At 51.7% G+C, this 13,893-nt stretch overlaps 1 protein-coding gene across 1 annotated transcript in view; it reads right to left on the bottom strand.

Annotated features, from left to right (window-relative positions):
* SLC6A5 (solute carrier family 6 member 5) overlaps positions 1-6,912 on the bottom strand; it is a 31,608-nt gene extending 24,696 nt beyond the window's left edge. Inside the window, exons 1-6 of the mRNA XM_071417116.1 lie at positions 6,395-6,912; positions 5,396-5,534; positions 3,459-3,590; positions 1,849-2,022; positions 1,093-1,234; positions 545-677 (exon numbers count right to left, since the gene is read on the bottom strand). Coding sequence (XP_071273217.1) covers positions 545-677; positions 1,093-1,234; positions 1,849-2,022; positions 3,459-3,590; positions 5,396-5,534; positions 6,395-6,901 — 1,227 coding nt within the window. The 5' untranslated portion in view covers positions 6,902-6,912. The remainder of the gene's footprint in view (positions 1-544; positions 678-1,092; positions 1,235-1,848; positions 2,023-3,458; positions 3,591-5,395; positions 5,535-6,394) is intronic.
* Positions 6,913-13,893: the final 6,981 nt, after the last annotated feature.

A 13,893-nucleotide genomic window follows, 5' to 3' on the forward strand; every position in this document is an offset into this window, starting at 1 on the left:
CACGTGACCTCCCAAGAGGTGAAGTCAGCTTCTAGGAGCAAAGGGATGGCTTCAAACTCTCTGACCAGCTCTAGAAAATTATTCACATCTCCATTTCCACTGTCTTTATCCCAGGAAATAGCCAGTGGTGTTGATCACACACACACCCACACTGAGTTTTTTTTAAAAGTTCAGTTCTGGTTTTCAAATATGTTACTTAACATCTTAATTCACATCCAAATTTCCCGGATTCCAGTGAAACGGGAGATGAATGCAGAATTTTTATGAACCCCACACAGAATAGGGAAGGCTGGAAAGTACCATTTGTGCCATCCCACTGCTGAGTGCAGCTGAAGAGGTCATTTTAAATTTATTGAAGGTTAGAGAAAAAAATGTTGAACAAAAATAGTTTCTGTTTTGACTAGAAAGGAAAAAGGCATTTCAATTAATACTTAGTCATTTACTGAAAATATTTTCAGTAATTCATCCCTTAAATGAGAGTGTGAGTCCCTAAAACCAGCACCCTGCTTTCTTGTGAGTGTACAATCACAAATATTGTTCTTACTTTTCCTGATGACTTGATTCCTTTAGCAAGGGAGGCATAAACAATCACCCAAGCTAGGAAAAGAGACAATGCCAAGGGCCATCTAATCTCACCAGGATATTCAATCCCTGCTGAAATCTTCAATACAAAGTACCTAAGAATAAGAAGGAAAAAAAGAAATTAAAAAATTTTGGAAAAAAAAATAATGGAAGCAACCACAGGCAGCAATTCAGTGCAAATTCCTTTTTTGTTCTGCCTCAGTGTCCTCAGCAGTTTCTCTAGATGGTTCCAGTGATTCTCCCCATGTATTATTTTATTTATCTGCATTGCAGTAGTAGATAAAACTGCCGGGCATGGGCCAACACCCCAGCTGTGCCAAGCACCACAGGAACAGAAAACAAGTAATCCAGCATTTGAATTCTGCTCTCATCATTCCTAAGCACAAAAAAAGAGCATCATTTGCTGCCCTTCACTACTGTACTTCTGCTTTTCCAAGCCATGTTGTTCCCTGTTCCAGTGGATTTTACAGAAAGAACAACATAATTTTTCTAAACAAAGAAAGATCTTACTTGAAGTATTCTTCACTCCCACTGACAAATGTTTTGTTTCCTTCCCTGGTGAAGTTAACCATGGTTAGATTTGGATAGGCACTCATACAGAAAGTGGAGTTCTTGATTTGTATTTTTGGGTGGTCGCCAATAATGCAGGAATCTAGGAAGAAATGAGGTGAGGAAACAGGAAAATAAAGCGCACAGATTTGTTGTTGTTGTTGTAAAGTGACAAGAATGCATTACATCACACCTAATTACTTGAACTTTTGTTCAGCTGCCGACACCTTTTCCAAAAGGTCGTTAACTAGATAAACTTTTTTTCGTTTTCATGTCATCGTGTATTTGGGACCGTTTGCAGAAACGTTTTTGGGGGTTTTTTCGTTAAAAAGAAGCTTCTCTAAAGACAAATGATTTGTCTTCAGCAGACACTCCAGGCTGCCAGCTGTGGTATTGTGTTGCCTACACAGAGTTTTCCTCCGGGGGAGGGGGGATGGAGGGGGAATCGGCATTTTGAAAGCATTTAAATTAACAAATCTAATTTATGCTTGGGAAGGGATACTTTAAATAAAAGCAGAGGGAAGTGCCCATGGGACACAGATCGCTCTGCAGTGGTTTGGGAAGGGGCCGCTCCCCAGGGCCATCCGCACTCTCCTCCGGCATCTCCCAGGGGCGCAGCTGAGCTGCAGAAACCTCTGGAAAACCACCACGGCCACAGATTTTCAAACCAAACCAAATCCCTCAATAAAAGAAGAGTACAAGCGCGTCCCGCCTTACCTAGCAAAAGTTTGTTTTTGTCCTTGCAGTCGGGCGTGTTCCAGGGGTTGTTGCAGGAAGCCCAGGGCAGCACGGGCACGAAGGAGGCGAACAGGTAGAAGAGGGTGTAGCAGAGGATGATGTTGTAGTAAATGGCTATCAGCACCGAGATGATCAGCATGGCGATGCCGCAGCCTGCGGACACACGGGGGGACAGCAGGGAAAGCCATTAACCGAGCATCGCTTCCTCTGCTACAGACACGGCCACAGAGCCAGGGAGGGACGGAGGGAGGGAGGCAGGGAGGGATGGAGGGAGAGATGCAGGGAGGGAGGGATGAATGGAGGGAGGGATGAATGGAAGGAGAGATGGAGGCATGGAGGGAGGGAGGGATGAATGGAGGGAGGGAGGCATGGAGGGAGGGATGGAGGGAGGCATGGAGGGAGGGATGGAGGGAGGGAGGCATGGAGGGAGGGAGAGAGGGATGGAGGGAGGGATCGAGGCAGGGAGGGAGGGACGGAGGGAGGCATGGAGGGGTGGATGGATGGAGGGAGGGAGGGATCGAGGCACGGAGGGAGGGATGGATGAATGGAGGGAGGGATGGAGGCATGGAGAAATGGATGGAGGGAGGGAGGGATGGAGGGAGGGATGGAGGCATGGAGGGAGGGATGGAGGCATGGAGGGAGGCATGGAGGGATGGATGGATGGATGGATGGATGGATGGAGGCATGGAGGGATGGAGGCATGGAGGGCGGGAGGGAGGGAGGGATGGAGGGAGGGATGGAGGCATGGAGGGATGGATGGAGGCATGGAGGGAGGCATGGAGGGAGGGAGGGAGGGAGGGAGGGAGGGATGGATGGAGGGAGGGAGGCATGGAGGGAGGGAGGCATGGAAGCACGGAGGGAGGGATGGAGAGATGAAGGGAGAGATGGAGGGATGGAGGGATGGATGGAGGCACAGAGGGAGGCATGGAGCGATGGATGGAGGCGTGGAGGGAGGGATGGAGGGAGGGATGGAGGCACGGAGGGAGAGATGGAGAGATGAAGGGAGGGATGGAGAGATGGAGGGATGGAGGCATGGAGGGAGGGATGGAGGCATGGAGGGGTGGATGGAGGCATGGAGGGGTGGATGGAGGCATGGAGGGAGGCATGGAAGCAGGGAGGGAGGGAGGGATGAATGGAGGGAGGGATGGAGACATGGAGGAATGGATGGAGGAATGGATGGAGGGAGGGATGGAGGCATGGAGGGAGGCATGGAGGAATGGATGGAGGAATGGATGGAGAGAGGGATGGAGGGAGGGATGGAGGGAGGGATGGAGGCAGGGAGGGAGGGATGGAGGAATGGATGGAGGGAGGGATGGAGGGAGGCATGGAGGGAGGGATGGAGGGAGGGATGGAGGGAGGGATGGAGGCATGGAGGGAGGGATGGAGGGAGGGATGGAGGCATGGAGGGAGGGATGGAGGGAGGGATGGAGGCACAGAGGGAGGGATGGAGGGAGGGATGGAGGCACAGAGGGAGGCATGGAGGCATGGAGGGAGACCCCGGCATGCGGCGGAGCGGGGCCGGGGCGGCTGAAGCCATGCGAGAGCCGCAGCGCGGGTCATGCTCCCCGAAGCGGCCCTGCCCCGCTCACCTTGCAGCGCGGGGATGGCTTTCCACACCGACACGGGGCCCTGACTAGCAAACTGCCCCAGGGAGACTTCCAGGAAGAAAATGGGGATCCCAGCTAGAGCCAACATCATCAAATAGGGGATGAGAAACGCACCTTGTGGCGGGCGGGAGGGGGAGAGAAGAGAGAGCAACCTGAATCACCCCGTGGTACTGGGGACAACTTAGTCAAGACATTTTTCTAACTTTTTTTAATTTTTCTATTAAAACGTTTCGGTTTGTTATCGATTCCCGGTGCCGACAGCCTCGGAAGGGGTGGAGGGGGGGAAGCTAGGTGTCAGCTTTCTACATTTCCAGCGTTTTCTACAGACAGTAAATCCTCATTATTGCTAAATGAGTATTTAACACCTCCCACTTAGAAGTGTCTACGTGTAAAATGAAAAGGAAAAGAAAAAAGCTCACAATGTTAAAATAGTTCTTTAAAATTGCCTGTTCCCTGGCAGAAAACGGCTGTTACGGGCTCTACAAAACTGCTTTCCATGATCGCAGCACCACTGCCCTCAGCTGAGAGCCCTTTCGAGGAGGGAAGGGGTTTGCAGCTGCAGGGGTTTAACCCGGTAGCATCCGCGGCTTCTCCGTTTCAGTGAGAGCCTCTGGTAGCAGAACCCCTGCAAATAAACTTCTTCTTCTTCTTCTTCTTCTTCATGCCCTTGTCAACTGCAAACGGCATAGCCCCTCTTCCAGCTTCTCCTCTATTCAGCTGATCGACATTCCCTCTATTTCAAACGATTATCTTTCAATCGGATCGCGGAGAGATTTAAGACAATTCCCCCAAGCCTCACGAAATAACGGGATGTCCCGACTCGGGATCCCGACCCTAGAGTCCCTCCTCCTTCCCCACGGCACCGATTGCGGATCCAGAGCCTGTGTGTAACCGAGGACGGGGGTTCCGGAGCCCTGCCCCTGTGCTCATCACGCCTCCTCACATCCCTCCCTCTCCGGCCAGCACCAATTGCAGGGGTTTTTTTAAGAAAAGCGCTCCCTTTTAAGGAAATCTCGTCAGGGCTTTCCTGCTTTCGGAGGTGACCACCAGAAAAAAAAAAACCAAAAAAAGAACCAAAAAACCACCAAAACCAAAAATAGCCAAATCAACTCAAAAAAAAAAAAAAAACAAAAACCACCAAAACCAAAAATAGCGCGAACAGAAAAAAACCCAAACCAAATCAACTCAAAAAAAAAAAAAAAACAAAAACCACCAAAACCAAAAATAACGCGAACAGAAAAAAACCCAAACCAAATCAACTCAAAAAAAAAACAAACCAAAAACCACCAAAACCAAAAATAACGCGAACAGAAAAAAACCCAAAAAACCCAAACCAAATCAACTCAAAAAAAACCAACACCAAAACCAAAAATAACGCAAACAATAAACCCCCAAACCAAATCAAATTAAAAAACCCACCAAAACCAAAAATAACGCAAACAAAAAACCCCCAAACCAAATCAAATAAAAAAAACACCAAAACCAAAAATAGCGCGAACAAAAAACCCAAACCAAATCAAATTAAACAAAAAAACCCCAAAAAACACCAAAACCAAAAATAACGCGAACAAAAAAACCCAAACCAAATCAAATCAAACAAAAAAAAAAACCCAAAAAAACAAAAAAAAACCCAAACCAAAAATAACGCAAACAAACAAACAAAAAAAAAAAACCCGAACAAAATCAAATCAAACAAAAACCCCCACAAACAAACAAACACAAACAGCCGAGGCGAATGTTTCCCCAGCGTGTGTGACGGTCTGAAGGTGCCCCCGCACCCCGGCTCAGCCCGGCCTGGCTGCCCGGCCATAGGAAGCCGCCGACCCCGCTTCCCTCGCGTTTCTCCCCGCCCAAAAGGCCGGGACTGGCTCAGCCCCGTACGGTTCTGCAGGTAGAGAGACAGGAAAAAGCCATCATACCTCCCCCATTCTTAAAGGCCAGGTACGGGAACCTCCAGACATTGCCCAGCCCCACTGCATAACCCACCATGGAGAGGATGAAATCCAGCTTGCTGGACCAGTTCCCTCGGGCTTTATTTTCATCCCCCACATCGTCTTCCTAAAAAGAGGGGGGGAAAGGTGGGGGGAGAGAAGAGAGAGAGAGAGAGATGGCAAAGCAGCCCCGTTAGCAGCACAGGCTGCGGCTCCACCGTGAGGGAGCCCCCGGGCCGGGGGAGCCTCGGGCCCCGCTCCCCGGCCGCCCCCGCCAGGCCTCTCCTTCAGGGACAAACCGCACCAGAAAGGGGTTAAAGCACGGCCCTGCCCCGAGCGTTCGGGGTGGGTGTCCCGGCCCCTGATCCCCCGTGGCCAGGGGGGTCCCATCGCTTCCCCCGGGGCTGGAGCCCTCGGTGGCCTCTGGAGGGTCAGGACCGAGCGCCGGTTCCCAGCGCAGCCAGGAGAAGTGGAAATGGCTTTTACCGCAGCAGCAGCGCCGGCCTGCAGGGTAAATGCGGGTGGGCAGGAGGAGAGCGGGGGGATTCCCCACCGGCGGCATCCCCTCCCTCCCGGGACCTCTTATGGCATTGGGCTGCTTTATTTCGCCCGAATTTTGGTTATGGGGTGAGGGGAAGGGCAAGGCACCCTTCATGTGTGTGTGCTGCTGGGGACAGGAGCAGACCTCATGTACGGGTGTGCGGGTCAGAGCCGCGCTGCACCCACAGGCGCTGGAATGACACGGGATGCTCGTTCCCACCGCCAACACATCGCTGGCACTCGCACCACCGCTAACACATCCTCAGCGCTGACTGCTGGGGCTAAAATCCGCTCCCCCCTTCTTCCTTCCCCCTCCATGCGGCATGGGCCCATCCCCGACTCATCGGCACCTGAATTTAGAGCTTCCGCCCCAAATCGGTGCTGAGCGGCAAAGACTCTCCCACGAGCCGCAGCGGGGCAAGGAAAAGCTGTAAGGAGACAACTCACCCCCTCCACTCTGCCGGGGAGAACAGAGGTGTTGCCGTCGGCGCCCAGCACCACCGTGCTCTGGCTCAAGGTCACCCAGGCGTCCTTGGCGTTGTTCTGCTCCAGCGTGCTCTTGCCGAGGCTCAGGGCAGCGTCCCCGTCGGTGCTTTGCAAAGCGGGAATTTTGCAATGGGGGATCGCAGCCTGCCCGGCAATCCCTGCCCCGGGGTTCGGCTTGCAGGGGAAGCTTTCCGCAGGTTCCCTCCGGAGGAGGGTGGAGTTGGCTTGCACCGGGGTGCTGCTGAGCTTGCAGATCCCCACTTTGGTCCTCTCCAACTCGTTCGGTTTCGCTTCTTCGGAGAGAAAGGCTTTGCTGTCGTTGGAGAGTGACCGGGGAAGGCTGGCGCTGGCGGGCGCTGGCAGAGGGGCGTTTTGCGGCTCATTTTCGGGGCCGCTTCTCACAACTCCCGCACCTTCGTTGGGTCCGGGAGCCACCGCTTCAGGATTGTTCACAAGCTGCTTGCTCATATCCCTTTGACTGGCGTAATCCTAAAATGAGAACGTCACATATTTTACCAAAAGGAGAAGAAGGGGGGTGGGGGTGGGGGGAAAGTGTTGGCGCTGCGGAGATTGTACGAATTTTTGTCCTCGTGCAGGAAACGCATGCGCCAGAAAATCGGGATACAGGAGGGTTGCAGAATTTCGAGGAGCCACGGCTCTCCTGCTCGCCCTCCCATTCCACGTTAATGCTCTGGGGGGAAAAAGGGTACGATACACAGAGAACCCCCACCTCAACCCAACCTCCCTCCCGAAAACCCCCAAACAACAAACCTCAAACAAAAACCAACACTGGCATCTGCAAAACCGTAATTCAAGTTTAAATAAGTGTTTCTACAGCACTGCGCCGCCAGACCTCGTTAGATTTCACATCACGACTGTAGGATGCTCCCTTCCCTATCACCAGTGTAGAAAGATTCTTTAATTTTACGCCCCATTTCCTTTCTGTCATTCAACAATGCACATCGGCTTTTTTTTTTTATTATATATGAGCAAGAGACAAGCTGCCCTGTAGGCAACCGGAGATGTTAAAAAACAAGTGAAATGGTGCTGGTGAAAATTTCTGAGCTGGCTGCTACGCTTCAAAGCCCGTCAGCAAGAGAGTGAAATGCAGAAAAACCCCAAAACATAACCGCACTGCCACAGAGGGATTAACGCCACTATCAGTAGCCTTCCCCTATTCTTTTTCTTATCTTTCCGATTCACATAATGCTAAAGATTTTATTTAAGCTTCATTAGATAGATTACTGACAACACTCAGACATTTAAAACTACAATTTAAAAAAATCTTCATTTTATACATTAAGCAACCTGAAGGCCAACCTCACCTTTTCCATCAGTTCAATGTTAGCTTTACATACACCCTTTATTTTTCTCATTGTCGCGCAAAACTCCCCATCACCATTTCCGCCACAAGTTTTCTCTCCACCGTCATCCCACTCTCCCGGCACCAGAGATAAAGTCTGCAGGGACTGGGCCGCCAAACGAGGGCATTTTGGGGTGCCCCCGCTGTGCCCGCGCTCGCCCCTTCCCCGCAGCATCCCCCCGTAGCCGGTCCGCGGGCGGCTCCGCCGGCAGCACCGCGGACAGCTCCCCCTGCTCCGCGCCTCCAGCCCCGCTCGGCGTCCCGGAGAAAAAACCCAGCACTCACCATGCCTTAAATAGCCACAGATGGAGCCGACAGAGGGGAAAGGAGCAGTACGGGCAATTGCCAGACTGGATTTTGCCCAGTTCAGAGCAAAGCTTTCTATACTTCCTTGGGAAAGACCGGGTTTGCGTCAGTGCATAGCAAGGTGCCCTTCGCGTGACATTTTCTTGATAATAAGAGTTTGATAAATCATTAGCCTTGGTTTCGGGTTTTAAAGGGACACGGGAAGCCGGGCTGGCTGTCACTCCCGCGGCGGTGGCATTGCGTGCTCCCTGTGACTCATGTGGGGGCTGATCGCCAACCCGAAGCCCAGCACGGCAGAACTTTCCTCTGCTGATCAGAGGCAACATGTGAGAAACACGTACTGCTGCACCCAGGCGGGAGAGAAATGGGGACAAAGCTTCCATTTCTGCTCCTCTTCCTCCTCCCTCTCACTGTAGTGCAATCCAGCTCCCTTTTTAAAAGTCTGCATTTCTGCAGGTCGCAGATCAGGTGTTATAATAGCCCGTTTATATAGGTTATCAATTTATATTATATACATGTATCATATTATATAAATGTGTATATATATATATACATATACACATACATATATACATATTATCAATATATATTATATACATGTATCATATATATATATTATTTTTTATATATGAATATATATACACATGTACATACATATATACATGTTATCGATATATAGTATATCGTATATAATATACAAAATTTACAAACATGGATATAAAAATAAAAACATAAACATTATGGGTTTTGTGTCTAACCACATACCTACACACGGAGTGAGAAGTTCATACTTATAAAGTACCCAAATACATTTAAATTGTGTCTTTCTTGGTCTCGTTGCACGAAATTGCATTGTATCGTTTATTTTTACTGTGCCTCATGGGGGAAACTCCAATTAAATTTAAACGATACACACAAGAAAACAAGCTTCTCTGTCATCAAAACTGTCTGAAGAGCGGCTAAGTGGGATCAGAGATGACGGCATCAGCCCTGAAGTTGCTGGTGTTTTTCCCTCACCCATCAAAGTTTGATTATTGGGGGGAGAAATTATTCGTCATTAAAAGTCAGGTGTTGACTGACAATCACGTTTTTGCAGCGAAGTGTTTCACACCCGATCACCTCTTGTAGGTGTGATTTGCTACTTGAGGGGCTTTCTCAAAGATTTGTTGAGCACAAGATGATTTTGTTCACGCCGACAAAAAAAAAAAAAAAAGAAAAAGAAAAAGAAAAAAAAAAGCTAAAAAGCGCATTGGCGAATCGGGATGCTCCCTACGCAACCTTCCCAGTTATTTCAGCGTCAGCGACGCTGTTCATCCGCATAGACCCTGCCGGTGTCAGCTTCTCCGGAGAGTATTTCACACTTTAGCGTAAGCACGGTGGCGCCTATGCGGAGAGGGGCGGAGAGGGGGGGCTGAGCCCGCCGGCACCACACGCCTTTCTGCCTTTCTGCTGCGTCCTTGAGGCTTTTACGGCTTACGAGCCTTTGCTTCGGCGGCCGAAGTAAACAAAAAAAATTAAAAAGTCAATATAAGAAATTCGCGCAGGCGGTGCTGCAGAGCCGCTGGGTGCGCGGTGCCACCCGGAGCAGGGACAGGGACAGGGACAGGGACAGGGACAGGGACAGGGACAGGGCAGCTTTGTTCCCCCGCTTCCCCCTCCCAGCCCGGCACTGCGGCGGCAGCTGAAACCACCGCCACAATTATTGACAGCCCCACGGAACCCGGGGGCCAGCAAAGCAGAACGGCCAGAATCGCTTTTCGCCGAAGGGATCGGTCAGCCCCGCAGCTGAGAAACGCTCTTGGCTCCCGGCACAGCTCCAGAACGCGCTCGCAGCGCCGCTCGTTCACCTGCGATGTTGCCTCGCACATCTCCGAGCACGGGGGTTACCTGTGCCATGGGTGTATAATTGCAGTATATTGCTGTATATATATATATATATACACACCTGTACCATGGGTATATAATTGCTGTATATTGCTGTATATATATATATATATATATATATATATATATATATATACCTGTACCATGGGTATATAATTGCTGTTTTACACACACTGTCTGTGGATGGTTGCACGTTCCTGTCTTTCAATCACTTTTCTGCCTCTGTTGTGTCGCGCAGAGCCGCAGCCTGGCCTGGGGAGGTGTCCCTGCCCGTGGCAGGAGCGGAGCGGAGCTGGATGAGCCAAGCCATTCTGTGATTCCATGCACTCCCCCGGGGCTGGAGGAGTGGAGGGGCGCTGACAGGAGCTGGCTTTAGCAGGAGGGGGAGAGGCCGGTGGGGTTTGGCAGCGTGTCCTTCCCGAGTCGCCCTCCAGCCGCAGAGCGATCTGCTCCTCGTCAGCTCGGCCGTGCACATTAACGCCTCTAAAGGCCGAATTCAAAGCGACAGGACAGCAGTCCGAGAGACATTTTGGTCGGGAATGCTCCTAAGCGTCTTCTAGAGTCATTGGATTGACTTATTTTGTTTTTCCATAATTCGGATAACTCACTCTTCACGTTTTCTTCCAAGTTACATTTTTGTTTTCTCCCATCAGCACTGAAACGCGAAATCGAAGTTCCACCCCCGGAAAAAGGGAGTCGATCTCCTTCACTTTCTGCCAAGTCGGGAGTACCTCTCCTTCCCCTGTACCCCAGGGAAAGCTCCGGGAGGGGCACGGCCGGGGGCTCTCACTGGGCACCGGAGCCCGGGATCCACGCTCGGTCAAGAGGGAGACGCACGGAGCAACGCGGCTCGGTTTTCAAACATTTTCCTTTGTCCCCCCCGGCCCTCGGGGCCGCAGAGCCCAGCTCCCTACCGCCCCTGCCTTCTCACACGCGATTTGGGATGGAAACACCTGCTTTGGTCCAACCTCCGAGCTTGGATTTATGGTTCTTTCCGAAACCAAACCAAATCCCTCCAATGTGGGGGTTTAATTAAACCAGCTAGTTTAATTAACCACCTAGCAGCCGTCAGGTTCATTCAAATGATTTTTCTGAGCCCTTTGTCACCGTCGCTGCCTGTCCCGCAGGCGAGCCGCCCTCGCAGCCCACATCAGGGGCAGCAGGGATTCAGGAGCAGCAGGGATTCAGGAGCACCAGCTCTCTGCAGCCCACATCAGGGGTAGCAGGGATTCGGGAACAGCAGCTCTCTGCAGCCCACATCGGGTAGCAGGGATTTAGGAGCACCAGCTCCCTGTAGCCCACATCAGGGGTAGCAGGGATTCAGGAGCAGCAGCTCTCTGGAGCCCACATCGGGTAGCAGGGATTTAGGAGCAGCAGCTCTCCGCAGCCCACATCAGGGGTAGCAGGGATTCAGGAGCAGCAGGAATTCGGGAGCAACAGCTCCCTGCAGCCCACATCAGGGGTAGCAGGGATTCAGGAGCGGCAGGGATTCAGGAGCGGCAGGGATTCAGGAGCAGCAGGGATTCAGGAGCGGCAGGGATTCAGGAGCGGCAGGGATTCAGGAGCGGCAGGGATTCAGGAGCGGCAGGGATTCAGGAGCAGCAGGGATTCAGGAGCGGCAGGGATTCAGGAGCGGCAGGGATTCAGGAGCAGCAGGGATTCAGGAGCGGAAGGGATTCAGGAGCGGCAGGGATTCAGGAGCAGCAGTTCCCTGTAGCCCACCCCCAGCACCGCCCTCCCCTCCGTCCCTGGGGGCTCTGGGGATGTCCCCCACCCCGACGTGGGACTCCTCTGCCTGGAGGGATCCGTGTTTTCCTCCCAAAGGGAAGAGCTGGGAGGGAGGGAGGGAGGGCGGTTTCTGCAGGGGAGGGCGGCGGTGTTTCCAGCAGAAGGGGAAGGGGAGACATCGCTGCTCTCCCCGAGGGAGCCCCGGGGACCCCGGCCAGCGCTGCCCCCGCGGGGAAGGGGCTGCCCCAAACCGGCCCCTCCGAGCGGGCGAGCGAGCCTTAATTACTTTGTCAAAGATGAAAAATGGCGATTGATTTATTTTTCTCCCCTCGTTGGCCATCTTTCCTCTTCCCCTGCCCCTTCTTTGCGGATAAGCAAAGGCACGAAGGGAGGCGGCGGAGCTGAGCCCCGGAGAGGCTCTGGGGCTGTGTCCGGCCCCGCGGGCTCCGGAGGTGCCGCTGCCTCCCTCCCCCGTCACAGGCGCTTTCCTGGCTTTGTGCCGCATTCGTGCCGTGCCTCAGTGGAGAAAAAGCCAAGTCACGACAGGAGCAAGTGATGACACCTCTCCACAACCACCCCGAACGCGCCCACGGGCACCCATGCAGTTTTAATCCCTGCGCTAAAATCCCCCGTCCTGGCTTCTCTATGACGGAGTTAAGCATTGCAGCTATCGATCTTAAATCTTTGTCGTCCCTCGCCGCTGGAAAGTTTGCCTAAAAGGGATGGGGACAGCCGCCGCAAGAACCTGCGCCCTCATCCCGGCGGGTTCCACGGCCCCAAGGCGCGGCCTTTGCGACCCCGCAAATGCCACCCTCCCAAATGCCACCCTCCCAAGTGCCACCCTCCCAAGTGCCACCCTCCTAAGTGCCACCCTCTGAAATGCCACCCTCCGAAATGCCACCCTCCCAAGTCACAGCTTGTCCTGGGAAGTAATTCCCACAGCACAAGAATTTCTTCTTCCTTCCACAGGTTTCCTTCTTCCCTCCTCTCCTCGGGCTCTTTTTTGTTGTTGTTGTTGTTTTTGTGGCAGGGAAATCTTGGCAAATCCAGGGAAAAACCCTTTGGCTGAAGTTCTCCCTAGGGACGGCCACTCACACTCTTTTCTGCCTTAAACCCCAAAGGCAAATGCGATAGTGAGGGTGAGGATGAGTGTGAGGAGCCCGGGGATGCTCTGAACATCCACTTGAGACTGCCAAAGGACAGCCTAAATAAAGGCAATTAGAGCAGAGGTGTGAAACGACAGCTGTGAAACGCACTGATTCAGGACCATGGTGGATGTGACTTGCAGTAAAATGTGTTTTTCACGCCATGGTGCCCCTTCCAAGGGGAGGGGAGCTGAATTCAGGCAAGTCCTGGGCTCTGCTGCAGCTCAGGAGCCCAAGAAACGGGCAGGGCTCCATCGGTTCTCTGGGCTTGCATTGTCCCGGTGATAACAAACCTGAATAAACCTGCCCTCGCCCAGGGCTTAGGGATCTTACAGAGAAATCACACTTTTGGATAATAACAGGGAGAAGCTAATGTGTGTGTGAAAAGGGTTATGCCTTTTCTCATAACCAAAAGTGGTTTGAAACCATTGTGATATAGAAATCCATAGTGCAAAGCCAAGAGCAATATTGCATTCACTCAGCTGAGTTACACACATACACCAGCAAAAGTAGATGTCAATAAGCCACTCCTTGCAAGGGACACTTCAATTCCTTGTATTTCCCTTTTAATTCTACCTATATGCAAAAAAATTGTGTAGCCTTAATTCCAATGAACAGTTTTCCCATGCAAAGAGCACGGCCCCTTTCTACAGGCAAAGATTCACCTCACCAGGCTGCAATATTTTACTTCTCTCAGTTAATTATATTCAAATAATGAAGAGACTGTAAAAATCTTTCAAGTGATAACTACCTGTTATTTTCATCCTGTGAAATGCCTCAGTCTCATCCCGTTATTTATTAGCTCTCCTGTACACTTTCCAATTGCCTTAACTCACATAACCTGCTTGGATGGCCCCTGGATTTCCAGATAATTATCAAAGTCTGGTATCCTGCTGTAAAAGGAGCCAGTTCCCTGAGAGGTTTAACTTCTTCTCTGGAGACCACTGTAAATAACAGAATTAAAAGAAAGGGGGATCAGGTGGGGGGAAAGCAGAAGCATCTGGAGGGAATTTCTGCACCACTGGCCAGGCATT

Source organism: Agelaius tricolor, unplaced genomic scaffold (genome assembly GCF_023055355.1).
Source record: "Agelaius tricolor isolate 1412-34295 unplaced genomic scaffold, bAgeTri1.0.p SCAF_67, whole genome shotgun sequence".
NCBI lineage: Eukaryota > Metazoa > Chordata > Aves > Passeriformes > Icteridae > Agelaius > Agelaius tricolor.